Below are 17,727 nucleotides of genomic sequence, written 5' to 3'. Positions count from 1 at the left end.
GCAAATCAGGGAGGGAGGGGGAGAAGTGGAGATAGAGTGTAAGTCACGTGATTTGCATGCTCCAAAAGTGCTGAGATGGAGCAGCAGGTAAGTGTGGGGCTCTGGTTCCTTGGTGTGCAAGAGGTGTAGGATGCGGAGGGCAGCTGGGGGCCTACTGGGCCACCGGTGGAGCTCCACTGGGCCATGGGCTGCTGCAGCCCACCAATGCATAGGAAGGTCACTCACACAGCCCACTTACTATAAGGGGTTGCCCATGCCTGTATTATGTAGGAGGAGTGTTGTAAGCAAAACACAAGAAGTAATTCATAGAATTATAGTATCACAGGGCTGGAAGGAACCTCAGGAGGTTCATCTAATCCAGCCCCCTGCCTAAAGCAGGATTAACCCCAATTAAGTCATCCCAGCCAGGACCTTGTCAAGCTGGGACTTAAAAACCTCTAGGGATGGAGATTCCACCACCTCTGTAGGCAACGCATTCCAGTGCTTCACCACCCGCCTGGGGAAGTAGTTTTTCCTAATATCCAGCCTACTCCTCTCCTTTTGTAATGTCAGGCCATTACCCCTTGTTCTGCCATCTGTCACCACAGAGAACAGTTTCTCTCCATCCTCTTTAGAGCTCCCCTTCAGGAAGTTGGAGGCTCTGTTAAATCACACCTCAGTCTTCTCTTCTGTAAACTAAATAAGCCCAAATCCCTCATAGGTCATGAGCTCCAGCCCTTTAATCATTCCTGTTGCCCTCCACTGAACCTGCTCCAGCACATCCACATCCTTTTCGTACTGGGGGGCCCAAAACTGGATGCAGTATTCCAGATGTGGCTTCACCAGTGCTGAATAAAGGGAAAGAACCACTTCTCTAGATCTGCCCAAAATGCTCCTCCTAATGCAGCCCAATATGCCATTAGCCTTCTTGGCTACAAGGACTCCACTCTACTCCGTGCTGATACAACCTCCTCTGGCCCACTGTGTCCAGTTCTGGGTGCCACATTTCACGAAAGATGTAGAGAAAGTCCAGAGAAGAGCAATTAAAAGGATTAAAGGTCTAGGGAACATGAGCTATGAGGGAAGATTGAAAAAACTGGATTTGTTTAGTCTGGGAAGGAGAAAACTGAGCGGGGCTTGATCACACTTTTTTACTGCATAAGAGATTGTTACAAGAAAGAGGCAGAAAAATTGTTCTTGTTAACCTCTGAGGATTGAACAGGAAGTGATGGGCTTAAACTGCAGCAAGAAGGATTTAGGTTGAACATTACGAAAAATGTTCTAACTGTCAGGGTGGCTGATCACTGGAGCAAATTGCCTAGGGAGGTTGTGGAGTATCTATCACTGGATATTTTTAAGAATTTTAGACAAATGCCTATGTGGGGTGGGCTAGCTCAGTGGCTCTCCACCTTTCCAGACTGCTGTTCTCCCTTCAGGAGTTTGATTTGTCTTGAGTCCCACCAAATTTCACTTCACTTAAGCTACGTGCTTACAAAACTGTACATAAAGCTATACAAGTACCACAGCACCTGGTTACTGAATAATAACTTACATTCTTATTTTTACCATATCATTACAAAATAAATCAATTGGAGCATAAGAAATGCCCTTTCTTTTCAGCGTATATTGAAAGCAGTTACAAAAGTCATTGCCCGCATGGTATTTTAGTTGGTACTGCCTTTGCTCGTGCTTTTTATGTTGTACAGCTAGTCACATAGTTAAATGAGTTGATGTACCCTCTGGAAGGCGTTTGAGTACCCCAGGGGTTTGTGTACCGCTGGTTGAGAACCACTGGTCTTTAGAATACGTGGTCCTGCCATAAGTGCAGGGGATTGGATGGATGAGCTCATGAGGTCCGTTCCAGTCCTACAGTGCTGTGGCCCTAAGATATAAGATTGTGAGTCCTGCCAGCGTCGAGTGAGGCCAGTCCCGGCTCTTAGCCTGGCTGGAACTTGGTGTCACTTATCATCACAAGGGTTTGACTTTCAAATACACAACCTGTGATTTGCAATGATGGCTGACTGCTGAGTGGCGGCTGGTTTAAGATGTCACTGTTAATTTTCCCAACACTAAGAGGTGCAAGTCTGAACCATCTTTCCCCTGGAATCTGCCCCTCCCCAACGCACAATACACACAGTTCTACTCCCATCACATTATGTCAGGCAGTGGTGGGTCCTTCCTCCCTCATCCAGCTCCCTTTTATCTCTTGGGTAAAACCAGCGGAGGGCAGATTTCATGCAGCTGCAAACCCCCAGACATACCTCTGGTTTAATTGACACTCTCCAAAGTGACTCCCTCCCCTCTGAGCTCATGAGGCCAGCCTGGTTGCCCCACAGAGACTGGCTAGCATGAGGGGTGTCCTCAGAGCAGTGGGGGTGACTGGCCCAGATAGAACCACTTTGCTCCCACAGATTAGCTGTGCTGTGTCCCAGCCCACTGAACAGCGTCCGTTCCCTTTCCCTTGAGAGAGACGAGGATGGGTGTCAGGCCCCGATGTGGGGCCAAGCTTCAGAAAAGCTCCCTCCATGCCCCACTCCTGCTGCATTCCCCCTTCCGCCCATCCTCCACAGTGCTTTTCTTTTCTGATCCCTCACACGCTCACTGCTCCCTTCCCTGGCCATTAACTCTACAACGGGCCTTTACAAATGTGCCCCCTGCGACAGCTCTGCACAGAGGATTTATGAGCCTGGCCTACAGGGAAGGGTTTTAGGCATATATCATGGACTATTTAGGAAAGTGATCTACATTTATTACACTTAATACTATATTTAACATGTCCAAAAGGACCTTATAAATCAGAGCCAGTGCGAAGCCGGGGGTGGGTCCTTGGGGGACCTGTCCACCCGGACAGCTTGGGTAAAGTTTGAATTCAGCAAAGCCAAAGGCATGTTTGAATTCTCTTCTGTTTTGTCCCCGTTAATGAGGGCTGCATATCATGCTGATGGCTTCCTGAATCAAGCTGGGGATCCGGGGCCTGGGCTCACTTCCTTTCACTGGCTCCTCTCCTGACAGCCTCCTCGGGTAAGTGTGTGTTCAAGTCACCCCTCGTTCCCTGTTGGGTCTCGACTGAGCTTCCAGGATCATAAGGCGAATTCTTTAAGCACCTGTCACGTTGAGGGATGACAGGCCTGGACAGCTGATCGTTATTCTTCTCGTAATCCCAGGTTAATGCCGCATGCTCCAGTTTAATATCAACCGGCCACAAAATGAGGCACAATGTCCTCTTGTATTTCTTGGACACACTGAGCCGCCCACTTGCCTCTCTGTCAGTAGCCGGAGCTCCGTCATCACAGTGTGGAATAGTTCCACCTCCCAGTCAGCGATCCTGGAGCAAGGTCTCCCCTGCGTTTCATAGACGGGAGCGCATGACTTTGAAACAGCTCCTGGTCTTCAGAACTTCACCTCAGCACCTTGGCCACAGACCAGTACCTGCTGTGGGCCTGTGGACCTGTTGGGGCCATAGGCTCAGCACACCAGGGCACAGGGAGGGGTTCCCCCACCAGGTCAGTGGACAGCCACTCCACCTCATTACATATCTGGTTCAATGAGAAGTCCTGTGACATCTAACTGACTAACAGCTCTTTGGAGCATAAGCTTTCGTGGGCAAAGACCCACTTCATCAGATGCCTGCATGTTTGTAGTCTGCCTGGGTCTTAACTATCTTGAGTAACTCTGTATCATCTGCAGATATTGCCACTTCACTGTCTACCTCTCTTTCCAGATTGGTTTATGACTATGTTGAATAGAACTGATCCCTTTACAGAGCCCAGGGAGGCAACACTAGTTACCTCTCTTCATTATGAAAATTGGCCATTTACTCCTAGCCTTTGTTTCTTATCTTTTAACCAGTTACCAATACATGCAAGGACCTTCCATATCTTATCCCACGACAGCTAATTTTGCTTAAGAGTCTCTTGCAAAAGCTTTCAGAAAATCTAAGTACACTATATTCATCAGATCCCCCTTGTCCATGTCTTTGTTGACCCCCTAACATGAGGCAAGATAACTCTGTAACAAAAAAAATAAAATAAAGTTGACTGTTCCTCACCAAGTTAAGTTTATCTGTGTGTCTGACAGTTCTGTTCTTTGCTGTTGTTTGAACCAGTTTGCCCGGTACTGAAGTCAATCTTTCTGACCTATAATTGCCAGGATCACCTCTGCCACCCTTTTTAAAAACTGACATCGCATTAGTTATCTTCCAGTCATTTGGTACAGAAGATGATTTAAGTGATGGGTTACAGATTACAGTTCCTTCAGAATTCTCAGGTGAATGCCTTTTGTCCCTAATAACTTATTACTGTTTAGTTTATCAGTTTGTTCCAAAACATCCTCTAATGAAACCTCAATCTGAGACAGTTCCCCAGATTTGTCCCCTAAAAAGAAGGGCTCAGGTTTGGAAATTTCCCTCATATCCTCAGCCCATGAAGACTGATGCAAAGATTTTGTTTAGTTTCTCTGCACTAGCCCTATTATCATTGTTTGTTCCTTTAGCATCTCAACGGTCCAACCCACTGGTTGTTTAGCAGGCTTCCAGCTCCTGATGTACTTACATTTCTTGCTCCTACTTTTTAAGTCTTTGGCTAGCTGTTCTTTTCTTTTTTGGCCTTCCTAATTATATTTTTGTGCTTCATTTCCCAGAGTTTATGCTCCTTTTTATTTTCCTCACTAGGATTTAATTTCTGCTTTTTAAATGGTGCCTTTTTTTCTTTCATTCCTTCTTTTACTTGGTTGTTTACTCATGGTGGCACTTTTTGGTTCTCTGACAGTTTTTTGTTTGTTTTGTTTTTTCAATTAAGTTGAGCCTCTATTATGGTGTCTTTGAAAAGTTTCCATGCAGCTTGCAGGGATTTCACTTTTGGCATTGACCCTTTTAATTTCTCTTTAACTAACCTGCTCTTTTCTAGTAATTCCCCTTGCTAAATTTAAATGCCACAGTATTGGGATACTGTCATGCTTTCTCAGCTACAGGAGTGCTAAATTTAATTGCTTTATGGTCACTATTATCAAGCAGTCCAGCTATATTCACGTCTTGGACCAGATCCTGTGCTCCGTTTAGGACTAAATGAAGAACTGCCTCCCCTCCTGTGGGTTCCAAGTTTAGCTGCTCCAAGAAGCAGTCATTTAAGGTGCCAAGCATCTTTATCTCTGCGTCCTGTCCTGAGGTAACGTGCCCAGGCAAAATGAGGATAGCTGAAATGCCCCATTATTACTGAGGTTTTTATTTTACTAGCCTCTCTAATCTCCTGATCATTTCTCAATCACCATCACTCTACTGATTAAGTCGTCGATAATGCTGCAGACGAGACATACCCTAAGCCTCCCACTAGACCTGGGCTCTTGGACGTTCATTGAAGCTGGTCTAGTATCATCCCTAAAATAAATGAAGCCTGGTAATCCCTGGAGAGGCCCCGTCAGGGCACTGAGTGACTCCTGATGTTATGGGTTGTTAATGGGAGCAGTCTGCCTGCTTCCTGACATGCTGTTTAGACCCAGGTGGATGATGAAAAGCCTTCTGTATTGTTCTTCTGCTGCAAAGTTCACACAGCAGCTCTTCTTGTGGCATGTTGATTGAATGGCTGTAGGGAGGGGAAAGGGCAGGGGATCTGCCTGCCTACCACGGATCCAATTGGTCAAAGCTGTCCTGTTCCTAGGAAGGTTTCAGGTGGCCACCCCAGGCCCTATGCTTTGGAGGAACCTGTGGCAGCTGCTCCAAACCATCCTCTGGACAGGACAGTCCCCATATCAAGGTTGACCTGCGGAGCCCAGGGCAGCCTCAGAGACTACTGGGTAGCCTGGTGTGGAGTAGCAGCAGCATTCAGGCCTCCCACACTCCTCCTGGCAGGGAAGTGGAATGACCCATCTCCCAGCCAGGTCACTTGAGTTCCCACAGGTCCTGCCAACCCCTGCTGCTGCCCTGTGCCAAGCCCCCAGTTTGTGGCTCTTGGGAGAGGGGGCACTGGGGTAGGGGTGCAATAAGGGCAGGTGGGGGCTGAGATGGGATGGGAAAAGGTGGGTTGAACAGGGAGCAGGGAAAGGCCTTAGGGGAAGGCAGGGAGCAGGGGTGGGGAGAAAGCAGGGGCAGGAAGAGGCGAGGTGGGCTGCTGCCTGAGGCAGATGGGGAGTTGCCCCAGGCTGTGTGCCCTCTAGGGATGGCCCTGCCAGCGGTGTGTCAAAGAGAACCTTTTTCCCCATAACAATTACGGGTTTGCCGACCCTCATGGTTTTTGTGATGAGTCTCATGATAATCACTGTTTTCCTTTAAGCAGCAGCTGCTGGAGTCAAGTGGCTCTGTGATGATTTCAGCCTTCCTTAAAGAAAAAGTAAGTTTTAGCCCTCGTGGCTGTGGAGAAAGCTTCAAAATGTGACATTCCCCCCAACCCAGTGCACCCCAGCACCACATGAGGCTCAAAAGGCAAATCAAAAGACCCCCCCCCAAATTCTTTTTGTAGATTCTCACTATTTTAAAGCTAATCTTGGGAGTTTTGGTGAGCCTGACTGGTGATGTTTGAACATTTGGGCTTGGCCGTACCAGGCTCCTCAGTTTTCCTGGTGAGACCCAGTGTGCAGGGCTTGGGGTGGTGCTGGTTCAGGGCGAGGGGCTGGTGCTTGCATCTGATATGGTCCAGAATCTGAGGTTTAGTATTCAAGGCCTGAACCTGAGTCTGATGTCCGGGTACCAGCACCCAGGGCCCAACCCAGCTACCAACAGAGTCCAGTGACCTCACAAGGCCCTTCACAGCCAGGAACTTGCTAGGGCCCTCTGCCAAGAGCCAGAGAAGAAGGCCTTCGTCTGTTCCCAAGTACACTGCTTTGGGCTTCCCTCTGCCCGTGCAAGCTGATGACTGATGTATCTCTACATGCTGGACACTGTGCTGGACAGCTCTGCCAGCACAGCCCTGATGGCGATGCGGACCACACTGACAGAAGGTTTTAGCTGGACAGTGTTAGGTGTGTGAACAGAAGGCCTTTGCCATCAATGTCGCAGTGTCGACACAGCCAGGTTCTTGGCCAGGGGTGCATTTTTGCACAGCCCTGACAAGTGAGCTGTGCTGATGTGATTTTCAGACCCAGCCTGGGCCACAGCAGAGTCATTGGGGCCAGGCACTGGCTGGGAAGCGGGGACTCCCAAATTACGACCATGGGCATGTCCGTTTCTTGGGTGCACCAGCACCTGCAGCGTTCCATGGGGGAGGGATTTCCCATCTGTACGGAACAAGGAGGACAGATGAAGGCCTGAAGAGACCAAAGAACCCAGCATTTCCCTGCCTGGCAATCCATGCGCCTATGCCATGATGTCATCCTGGGGTTCCTGATGCATGCTGGGATCTTGGCAGGGTCAGGCTGGCCACTTCCTGAGTGGGTTTCCTCAGAGGACATCCCAGGAAGTGGTGCTGATGATACTGGAGGATGCTGTCCCCACTGAATCAGTGGGGGAGCCAGGTCCTAGCCGGGTGTGGAGCTGTGCCATGTGATGGCACATGTGATGGCATCACTCCAGCATCTCTGCCTTGCTTTGGTTCCCTCAGCCCTGCCCAGGGTCTCACCCCAACCATGACAGTTTCCCCTTGGCAAAGAGCCCAGTTCACAGGAACCCAGCGCTTGGCTGGGCCAGAATCGCCATGGAGGGGATGGAAGTCCTCAACCCAGTGAGCTAGCATTCTCCAGTGTGTTTCCCGGCGGCCTGTCCTGCACTGTGGTCCCGCATCCTGAACCGAAGGAGAGCTGCTCCTGGAGCATAGCTCCGGGGCTGTGTGTACGTATGTCAGTCTGTCTGTCTCCTCTCTTGGCTTTCCAGGAAAGCGGCTGTGATTTATGAGCCGCAGACAGCACTAGCTGAGTGCCCAGGAGGGCTTGATTACACTTTCCCAGAGGAAGCTGCCTGTTCGGAGATGGCAGGGTGACAGGCTTTATACAGAACAGCACAATGTGTCTAAGCAGCGCTGTCAGCCAGAGACGGATGAAGTGATAGAGAAGGCCCATTACTTCATTCACACCTCACCAGGCAAACAATAAAACACTTACACGCAGCAGTGGCTTTGGGGGGAGGGGAACCCCCCACACGAACATGTCGGCCTGTGAAAATTCGACATGCTATGGACTGGGATTTTCTCCTCTCTTGCTGGCTCAGCAGGAAGGAGCAGAGAGAGAGAGAGGTGGGACCCTTGTGGGGCTTGCGCACAGAAGGTGGTCTCATTTCCTCACTCCCCTAGGAGAGAAGAAGCCATGCCCCCAGTTTCCTTGCCACTGAGGACAGTCGTGCAAAATAGTGATGGAGCAGAGGTGCCTAGAGCCCAAGCAAACCTCATTGCCCTTCATAAGCCTTCATGTCGTTAGCAGTATGGGCTCGGGTGACAAGCTGAGAGCACACAGCTGTGGGAGCTATCCCTCTTGGTAAGTCCAGGTGCCCGTCTAGCCCAGAATCCTGCTTCAGACAACGCTAAGACCAGCTGCTTCAGAGGAAGGGGCAGGAACCCTGAACTAGGTCCTTAGGAAACAATCTGCCCCCAAAGGAAGTGCCTTCCAACCCTCATTTGGCAGCTCAGGTCCTAAAACAGGAGGGTTTACAGCCCTGATATATTTTCTATCCTGTCAAGTATAACTGCAGATGTTCTTGTTAAATGGTCGGTTTGCTTTTTGTATCCAGCGAAGCTCTTGGCCACAGTGAGATTTTGTGTTGGTGAGTTCTACAGGTTCAGTGTGGCTTGTGTCAGATAATTTACATTCATCGGTTTCACATTTGATGCCTTTCAGGTCCATGGAATGGCCCATACTTCTTTTAATACAAGCAAGCCAGTTAGGGGCCCTGAAGGCACCCTTACTTACCACCCTGGCTTCACATACCTGTATCATGTCCCTCCTTTCTGTTCCCTCTCTAAAGGAGAGAGTGCCACTCATGCATTTAGGCCTCAGCAGATGAGAAGTGAGAATTCCATCAGCAGAAAGCTTATCCTGACTGTGATGGGAGCTGGCCCAATGAGGCAGGAGCCTCACTCAGTTTGGCATTTCCACTCAGCCAGGTGCAAGAGGGCAACAAAAATGATTAAGGGTCTGGAGCACATGACCTGTAAGGAGAGGCTGAAGAATTTGGGCTTGTTTAATTCGCAGAAGAGGAGACTGAAGCTGCGTCTACACGTGCACGCTACTTCGAAGTAGCGGCAGTAACTTCGAAATAGCACCCGTCACGTCTACACGTGTTGGGCGCTATTTCGAAGTTGAAATCGACGTTAGGCGGCGAGACGTCGAAGTCGCTAACCCCATGAGGGGATGGGAATAGCGCCCTACTTCGACGTTCAACATCGAAGTAGGGACGTGTAGACGATCCGCCTCCCGCAACATCGAAATAGCGGGGTCCTCCATGGCGGCCATCAGCTGGGGGGTTGAGAGATACTCTCTCTCCAGCCCTTGCGGGGCTCTGTGGTCACCGTGGGCAGCAGCCCTTAGCCCAGGGCTTCTGGCTGCTGCTGCTGCAGCTGGGGGTCCGTGCTGCATATACAGGGTCTGCAACTAGTTGTTGGCTCTGTGTATCTTTCACTGTTTAATGAAAGTGTGTCTGGGAGGGGCCCTTTAAGGGAGCGACTTGCTGTTGAGTCCGCCCCGTGACCCTGTCTGCAGCTGTGCCTGGCTCCCTTATTTCGATGTGTGCTACTTTGGCGTGTAGACGTTCCCTCGCTGTGCCTATTTCGATGTTGGGCTGAGCAACGTCGAAGTTGAACATCGACGTTGCCAGCCCTGGAGGACGTGTAGACGTTATTCATTGAAATAGCCTATTTCGATGTCGCAACATCGAAATAAGCTATTTCGAAGTTGGGTGCACGTGTAGACGTAGCCTGAGGGGCGATTTGAAAGCAGCCTTCAGTTTCCTGAAGGGGGCTCTAAAGAGGTTGGAGAGAAACTGTTCTCAGTGGTGACAGATGGCAGAACAAGGAGCAATGGTCTGAAGTTACAGAGGGAGAGGTGTAGGTTGGATATTAGGAAAAACTACTTCACCAGGAGGGTGGTGAAGCACTGGAATGTGTTGCCTAGAGCGGTGGTGGATTCTCCATCCCTAGAGGTTTTTAAGTCCCAGCTTGACAAAGTCCTAGCTGGGATGATTTAGTTGGAGTTGATCCTGCTTCAGGCAGGGGGCTGGACTCGATGACCTCCTGAGGTCCCTTCCAGCACTAGGATTCTATGATTCAGAGGAGCTCAGCTGTCACAAAACAGGGTGAAAAACAGAGGAAAGTACTGAATCCCCCAGCTAGTGCAGCAGATGGAGAGGGACAGAGCAAGATTATCCCTAGAGGCTTTAAGGCCAGGCTTGATAAAGTTCTGGCTGGGATGGGTTGGGGTTGGTCCCGCTGTAGAAGTAGATGACGTTCTCAGGTCTCTACCGACCCTGCTCTCTGCTTCTTTGATTGTAAAACACAGTGGGCCAAACAAAGAGAGGGCTAAGACTCTGAAAAGAGACAGAGACACAGAAAGGAGAGTCAAAGGAGCATCTCAGTTATTTCCAGTAGAGATTGAGAGGCATTCATGCCATTGTGCAAGACGCTGGTGAGACCTTGCGTGGAATGCTGCGCACAGTTCTGGTCACCCACGTTCCACAAAGATGAATTCAGATGACTGAAGAGCTTATCTTAGACAATGACTAAAAGAGCCTGGTTTGTGCAGCCTAGCAGGATGCAAGTGGAGAGAGTCTCTGGCTGCTCTCTATAAATACAGTAGGTGTGAACACCAGGCAGGGTGAAGAGCTATTTAAGATAAAGAACAATTCTGGCACAGGACAAATGGGGATAGCCTAGCTTGGGATAAATTTGAGCTGGACTTGACGTGAAGGTATCTAACCATCAGAGAAGACGGGCACTGGAACAGCTTCCCAAAGGAGGAGTGAGGGCAGATAATATCACTGGTTTAAAATGGAGCTGGAGGACTTTTTGAATGGGGTTACGTGACAATGGAGCACATGAGAGAAGTCTCCTGCACTCGATGGCTTAGGGTGTCCAGTCTGATGCCATATCAGCAAACGTGAAAGGGGAGAGTGCAGGGAAATGGACAAGAGAGAGAGAGCAGGTCGGTGCAGAGAGTGACAGGAAGAGAGGGCAGACGACATATGAAAGCAGAAAGCTTGTACTTGTTTAAATATCCAGATTCTCAGCTGATGCCAACTGACGTTGCTCTAGTAATGCCAAAGGCAAGGAAGTCAATGGCACTCTGCAGCTTTACCCCAGCTGAAGATCTAGCGCAAAAGTCTGGAGTTTTGGGGCATCCCTAGCCGGCATTCCCAACGACCACACATTGAGCTCCCTGCCCAGTTTAGACTTTATGCCAGAATTCGCAGCCCTGGAGCTAACAGCCACCCTGACCGTTGAGACAAGCTCTTCCATTGGACCCAGGAGCTGTTTCTCAGGAGCGGAAACCACTGGGAAATTAAAAGAAAATATCTGAAAAAGTTCATTGTTTCATTCCCACTAAAACGCCAATCACTGCTAGCCAAGGGCGGAGACCTGCCCCTTGCTCATCTGAGTCATTGTTTTCAGGCATTCAAAGGGGGCTGCCACCAATCAATCCACTGTCTCAGGAAGACAGATGGAAGAGCCCAGACACAAAGAGACATGGCCCAGCCTCTTTACCATATTGTCTTGGGTCTCTATCTATGCATGATATTCTCACCTATCCATCAACTCACATAGGTGTCCACGTCCAGAGGGAAGAAAGAGCCTTTGGGCTATAGAAAAATGCTTCCTGAAAAGTTCTTTTGGTACTCTGCAAGATGCATCGCACCATAGAAGTGTATTCAGAAATTCTCATTGTTACTCCTGTCAATGAGCAGGCAAACATTGGGGCTTGGACTAAATCGTGGCATAAACCTCACACGCAAAGGGTGACAGAAAAGAAGAACCTATTTTCTATCATTTGATGGATTAAACGCTAAGTGCCACTCAGGAGTGCCCACGGAGCCATGGGCAGTTCTTATCCAGAGCCTTCTTGGCAGAAAAATTCTGCGAGCCTCAAAGAAAGTTCATCGTGTTGGACACAAAGCAGCATCATGCTCAGACTTTGGTACTTTGGGATGTGATGACATTTCTTCAATATATCAGCTGCCTGCAATGTCACAACAGGGAGCTGGCCCATAAGACTCTTCCAATCACTTCTGAGATTCTATAAGAACTCAGACTGCCCCAGCAGAACTGGACACATAGCACAAAATCTGAGATAGGCAGGAACCCAAAATACAACAGAAAACCAAACTGATAAAATCAACAATAACACTTATGGCTTGCAGCGAATACAGCACATTCACATGGCTAACACGCTTAGTGTACATCTTTGGCAGACACTCAAGTATCTGACCACGATGACTCAGGATGTGATTCTTGTTAAGAAGCCCATTTTGTTTCCACGAGGAGCCTTTCAGCTGACCTGACTTCCAGAAAGACATTCATCTCTCCCATCCCTCACTCAGAAGATGTCTGACTGAATACCCCTGCTTTGAAATCCTCACCAGATTAAGGACTTTCTCAGCAACAGAGGACCCACTGATTGGCTTTAAAAGGAGCTTCACTCCAGCCAAAAGAGAGAGTCTTTTTGACTTCTTCTATGTAATATCCTACAAAGAAAACTGTAGTTGTCATGTTCTGTGATCATTACATATTACTTACTAAACACTGGTGGTGTTGTGACTGTGTTAACTGATATGCAATACAGAGAGTTCTTGTTCCAAGCTGCTTACAATGTAAACAAGTCAGACACAGCCAAGAGAGGTGCATTAAGAAGCCCAGAGGAGAGCTTGGCTTTATTTTTTAGCATTGCAATGTTGATATGATTGCTGATTCACCATTTTATTAAAGCTGCAGCAGGCTTCCTTTCATACATTTCTGATTTTCGGGCTGTGTCCTAATGTTACCCAAACAGACACCATCTTGCTAAGATTTTGAATGTGCCCCTTATCCCAGGGTGGACCTACTCTGCAAAGTTGGGTGCAAACTAGACAAGAAGTTGCATAGCTAGGTATGGGCACAACTGTAGCTTTGGAGGATGAGTTTTTACCAACATAGTTATGCTGCTAGGAGTCCTGGCGTCTACGCCATTATGGTGGTATACAGCTGCCTTATACCCTGTCATTATTCCCTTTCCTGTACGAGACTAGCTATACCTTTATTAAACACACTGGCTGCGTCAAAGCTAGCAAGTTCCTTCAAAAGATCCCACAGAGCGTCTACACACACAAAGCGTTATTTCGAAAGTAAATCGAAAGAATGAGGCACTACTTTCGAATCATTCAGGAAGAGCATCCCCTTTCGAAAGCTTCTTTCAAAAGAAAGCATGTGTAGATGCACCGCAGGGCCCTTCTTTCAAAAGAGCAGTCTTCATGGCACCTGATTTTTCCACCCTGGGCTTGTTCTTTTGAACGAGCGGGGGCTGTGTGGACGCTCTCTTTCAAAAGAGTAGGTCGCTCTCTTTTGATCCGCTTTTTTGCGAGTGGGTGCACTCTTCTGAAAGAAGTTCTTTCGAAAGATCTCTATAGAGTAGACGTAGCCATTGCTTAGTTTATTTTGCCAGGCTAAAAACACTCTCTGGTCCAACTCCGTATCCGTTAGGTTGAGGTGGGAAAACACTCACAAAGAAGTAAGCATTCTTGAAAGCTGCTTCTTTTCCCTCTTGCTTTGCTATCAGCGCTACGCTGGTCAGCGCTGACTTTATTCAGAGCTGTGCTTCAGAAGCCAAGTCTCTGTATAATCACAACTTTATTGACTCTATACACCTGGGAACAGTGCTAGTCTTATTTGCCAGTAGATGGTGCTGGAGGGCCTCCCAGTTTGCCTGGTTCTCCTTTTGCATCCAACAAAAGAGTCTCTGGACTCTGCCGCTTTTGCTGATCTTCCCTCCTGGCTGAATGCTTGGCCTTTAAAACCCCTTGCAGCATCCCTGGCTCTAGCTGACAGTGCATTACCCACCAGCACAAGCTGGCATGACACTGCTCAAAACCCCTCTGAGTTGAACGGAGCTGTAGCTGGGAAGGATGAAAGCAGAGCCCTGGCAACACCAAGGTGGGTGACAGCATTAATTATGGGGGCAACAGCATTACCTTCATTGGCTACGTGTACACGTGCACGCTACATCAAAATAGCTTATTTCGATGTAGCGACATCGAAATAGGCTATTTCGATGAACAACGTCTACACGTCCACCAGGGCTGGTGCCGTCGACGTTCAACGTCGACGTTGGGCAGCACCACATCGAAATAGGCGCTGCGAGGGAATGTCTACATGCCAAAGTAGCACACATCGAAATAAGGGTGCCAAGAACAGCTGCAGACAGGGTCACAGGGTGGACTAGCGCTTCCGGGGCAACAGCTAGCTGCTCCCTTAAAGGGCCCCTCCCAGACACATGCAGCCTGCACAGCACGCGGTCTGCAGAGCCATAGGCATGCACACCTCGAGTGACGCAGTCATGGACCCCCCAGCAGCAGCAGCCAGAGGTCCACCCAGCCGCCCCTGCAGGAGCAGTGCTCGCCCTGCTCCATGCCATGCAGGAGGCAGCTGAGCACCTCCTTGCCACAGAGGAGGAGCTGCCGGCAGGGGAGGAGGATGCAACCCCCAACCCTGCAGCACCCCGCCCCCCACCTCATACGCCGCCGGCTGTGGAGCTACTCCACCAGCACCGACTGGTGGGAGCGGCTGGTGCTCGGAGAGTGGGACGACGACCGCTGGCTCCAGAACTTTCGCATGAGCCGGCAGACATTTCTGGAGCTATGCCAGTGGCTCACCACCGCACTGAGGCACCAGGACACCGCCATGCGGCGTGCCCTCAGTGTGGAGAAATGGGTCGGCATCGCTGTCTGGAAGCTGGCCACTCCAGACAGCTACCGATCCGTGGGCCAGCAGTTTGGTGTCGGCAAGGCCACCATCGGGGCTGTCCTCATGGAGGTAAGAGGATCCACGAGGGGAGGGGGAGGCAGCCCTGGCACGGGAGGGGAGGGGAGGGGAGGGCCACACACACCCTGCTCACCCCTCATTGGTGCTCTCCCATGTGCTTCCCCTGCAGGTCGTCCGCGCCATCAACGCCCTGCTCCTCCACAGGCTCGTGCGGCTTGGGGACCCGGATGCCGCCATCGCGGGCTTTGTCACCCTGGGCTTCCCCAATTGCTTCGGGGCTCTGGATGGGACCCACATCCCCATCCGCGCCCCAGAGCACAGTGGAGGACGCTATTTAAACAGGAAGGGCTACCACTCAGTGGTCCTCCAGGCCTTGGTGGACAGCCGGGGCCGTTTCTTGGACATTTATGTGGGCTGGCCTGGCAGCACCCACGACGCCCGGGTATTCCGGAAGTCGGGACTATGCCGCCGGCTGGAGGTGGGGACCTACATCCCCCAGCGGGAGATCCCTGTGGGGGGACACCACTATGCCCCTCTGCGTCATTGCAGATGCGGCGTACCCCCTCCGGCCCTGGCTCATGCACCCGTACACAGGCCACGTGTCAGCCAGCCAGGAGCGCTTCAACCAGCGCCTGAACCACGCGCGCCAGGTGGTGGAGTGCACATTTGGCCGCCTCAAAGGGCGCTGGAGGTGTCTCCTCACCCGCCTTGATGCGAGCCCCACCAACATCCCCCAGATTGTGGGTGCATGCAGCGCCCTCCACAACCTGGTGGAGAGCAAGGGGGAGGCCTTCTTCCAGGGCTGGGCTGTGGAGGCCGGCAGGGCCGATGTGCAGCCACCCGCTGCCCCCAGTCGCCAGGTGGACCCTGAAGGGACCCGGGTCCGGGAGGCCCTGCGGGCCCAGTTCAACGAGGCCGCGGGGTGAACACTGGCAGACCCCCCACTGCACCCCCCCATCCTCCACAACACTCTCTGCCCCTACGCCCACACCACAGAGCACCCAAGACCACACCCCCCCACACTTTTCTTGCAAATAAAAGCAGACAGTTGTTCGTCAAATCAAATATCTGTTGTACTCTTATTATTATTATCATGACTAACTATTTACAGGCAAAATCAAAATTATATATATGTATTATAAATAAGATAAGATGAAAGGGGAAGACAAGGAAGGGGAGAACTATGTACATGGGGGGGCAGGGATCAGCATAACAGGGGTCTAATAGAAACTCTTTACAAAACAACATTAAACTGAAGGGGATATATACAAAGGGGGAGGGGGGGCCACGTCCTGGGCCCCACACCCCCTAATGTCCAGCGCTCGGGGTGGGCGGCCGCGACCCACACCTCGGCCTCAGCCCTGGCTGGGGCTGGCTGGGGGCCAGGCGGACCGGGAGATAAGGCTGGTGGGTGTCAGCTGGCCCCAGGTGCCCCTCGGCGGAAGGGCCCTCGGTGGTGGGTGGCGGTGCGACGGTGGATGGAGCAGTGGGTGGAGCAGCGGGTGGAGCAGGCAGGGCAGGCAGAGCGGCGGCCGGCGCAGCATGGGGGGCCAGGTAGTCCGTGATACTGTTGAATGTCTGCATGAAGGCCCCCCATGCCTCCTGGCGCCAGGCCAGCGCCTGGTCCTGGAGTTGGAGGCGTCGCTCCTCCACCTGCAGGCGCTGCTTAGCGACCTCCAGCTGCCGACGATGGATGGCCAGCAGCTGGGGGGTCCGTCGCCGTCCGGTGGTGGTGCTGGGTCCGCTGTCGTCCCTGCTGTGGGGCTGGTCAGTCCTCCACCGAGGGGCTGGCCTGGAGTGATGGCCCCGGTGGGCTGTCCGGGACCACTGACACCTCGCCAGCGCTCTCTTCCGGTCCTTCCGATGGTGCAGCTGTGGAACACAGGAGGTGGGGAAGAAGAGTGGAGACAGCCGTTAGTGTGGGCCCCGAGCCGTGGCCCTTGTCCCCCCACCCCTCTGCTGCAGGTTCCCCATCCCCGTCCCCGGGAGATGCTGCTGCTGCTGATGGGTGTCCCACCCCCTCCCCCTGGGGGACCCTAAAGTTTCCGCTCCCCCCAGCCCCAGGGATGGGGCATGGCACTGTCATGCTGGGAGGCAGGGGCTGATGCACTCTTCTGAGGGACATGCCACTGCTGTCCTTGGGGCCATGGTCATCTGGGCATGTGGAGGGCCCTGGTCATATCTATTACCCCCGCCCCTCAACCCCGGGGGTGTGCACCGGGGGGGGACATACCTGATGGTCCACTCCCACGGTCGGGGGACACCCGGTGGGCGGACGCCCGGCTGGAGCTCCGGGACGGGATGTGGATCTGGAGCGCGGAGTCGCTGGAGGATTCCCCCTCCTCCACCTCCTCCCGTGCCCCGGGGGTGGGCTCCTGGGGGGGCCCCCAGGGTGCAGGGCTTGCCTCCGGGGCGGACTCAACCTCTGGGTCCTGCTGGGGCTCGTCGGCCGAGGTATCAAGAGTGGCCGGAGGGGAGGAGGTGTGCCAGGGGCCCAGGATGGCCCTGAGCTCCCTGTAAAAGGGGCAAGTGACGGGGATGGCCCCAGATCAGCTGGCCGCATCCCGGGCCCGGGCGTCACCCTGCCGCAGCTCCTTCACTTTACTGCGGACATTATCCGGAGTGCAGGCAGGGTGACCCCGGGCAGCCAGGCCCTTGGCCAGCCGAGCGAACGCATCCGCGTTCCGCCTCTTGCTCCCCGTTACCTGGAGCACCTCCTCCTCACGCCAGAGCCCCAGCAGGTCCCGAAGCTTGGCCTCCGTCCAGGAGGGGCCCCGCTGCCGCTTCCCGGCCTGGCTGCCAGCCTGCGAGCCCTGGCCCCCCTTCGGGGGGGGTGCCCTGGGGGCGCTTAGGGGGCTGGGGGGTGGCCATCGCAGCGCTGGGGGGGTTTTCT

General features: G+C 52.0%; 1 protein-coding gene across 2 annotated transcripts in view; it reads left to right on the top strand.

The window, feature by feature from the left end:
• Nucleotides 1–15,678, top strand: part of LOC142001060 (uncharacterized) — a 117,139-nt gene extending 101,461 nt beyond the window's left edge. Inside the window, exons 3-4 of one of the 2 annotated variants that reach the window (XM_074975913.1) lie at nt 6,246–6,299; nt 15,004–15,678. In XM_074975913.1, coding sequence (XP_074832014.1) covers nt 6,246–6,299; nt 15,004–15,546 — 597 coding nt within the window. In that variant the 3' untranslated portion in view covers nt 15,547–15,678. The remainder of the gene's footprint in view (nt 1–6,245; nt 6,300–15,003) is intronic. The other variant, XM_074975914.1, reaches the window with a different exon arrangement.
• Nucleotides 15,679–17,727: the final 2,049 nt, after the last annotated feature.

This window comes from Carettochelys insculpta, chromosome 23 (genome assembly GCF_033958435.1).
Source record: "Carettochelys insculpta isolate YL-2023 chromosome 23, ASM3395843v1, whole genome shotgun sequence".
Classification (NCBI taxonomy): domain Eukaryota; kingdom Metazoa; phylum Chordata; order Testudines; family Carettochelyidae; genus Carettochelys; species Carettochelys insculpta.
Note: the sequence above shows the minus strand (reverse complement) of the source record. Positions and strands in the feature narration are given on the sequence as shown.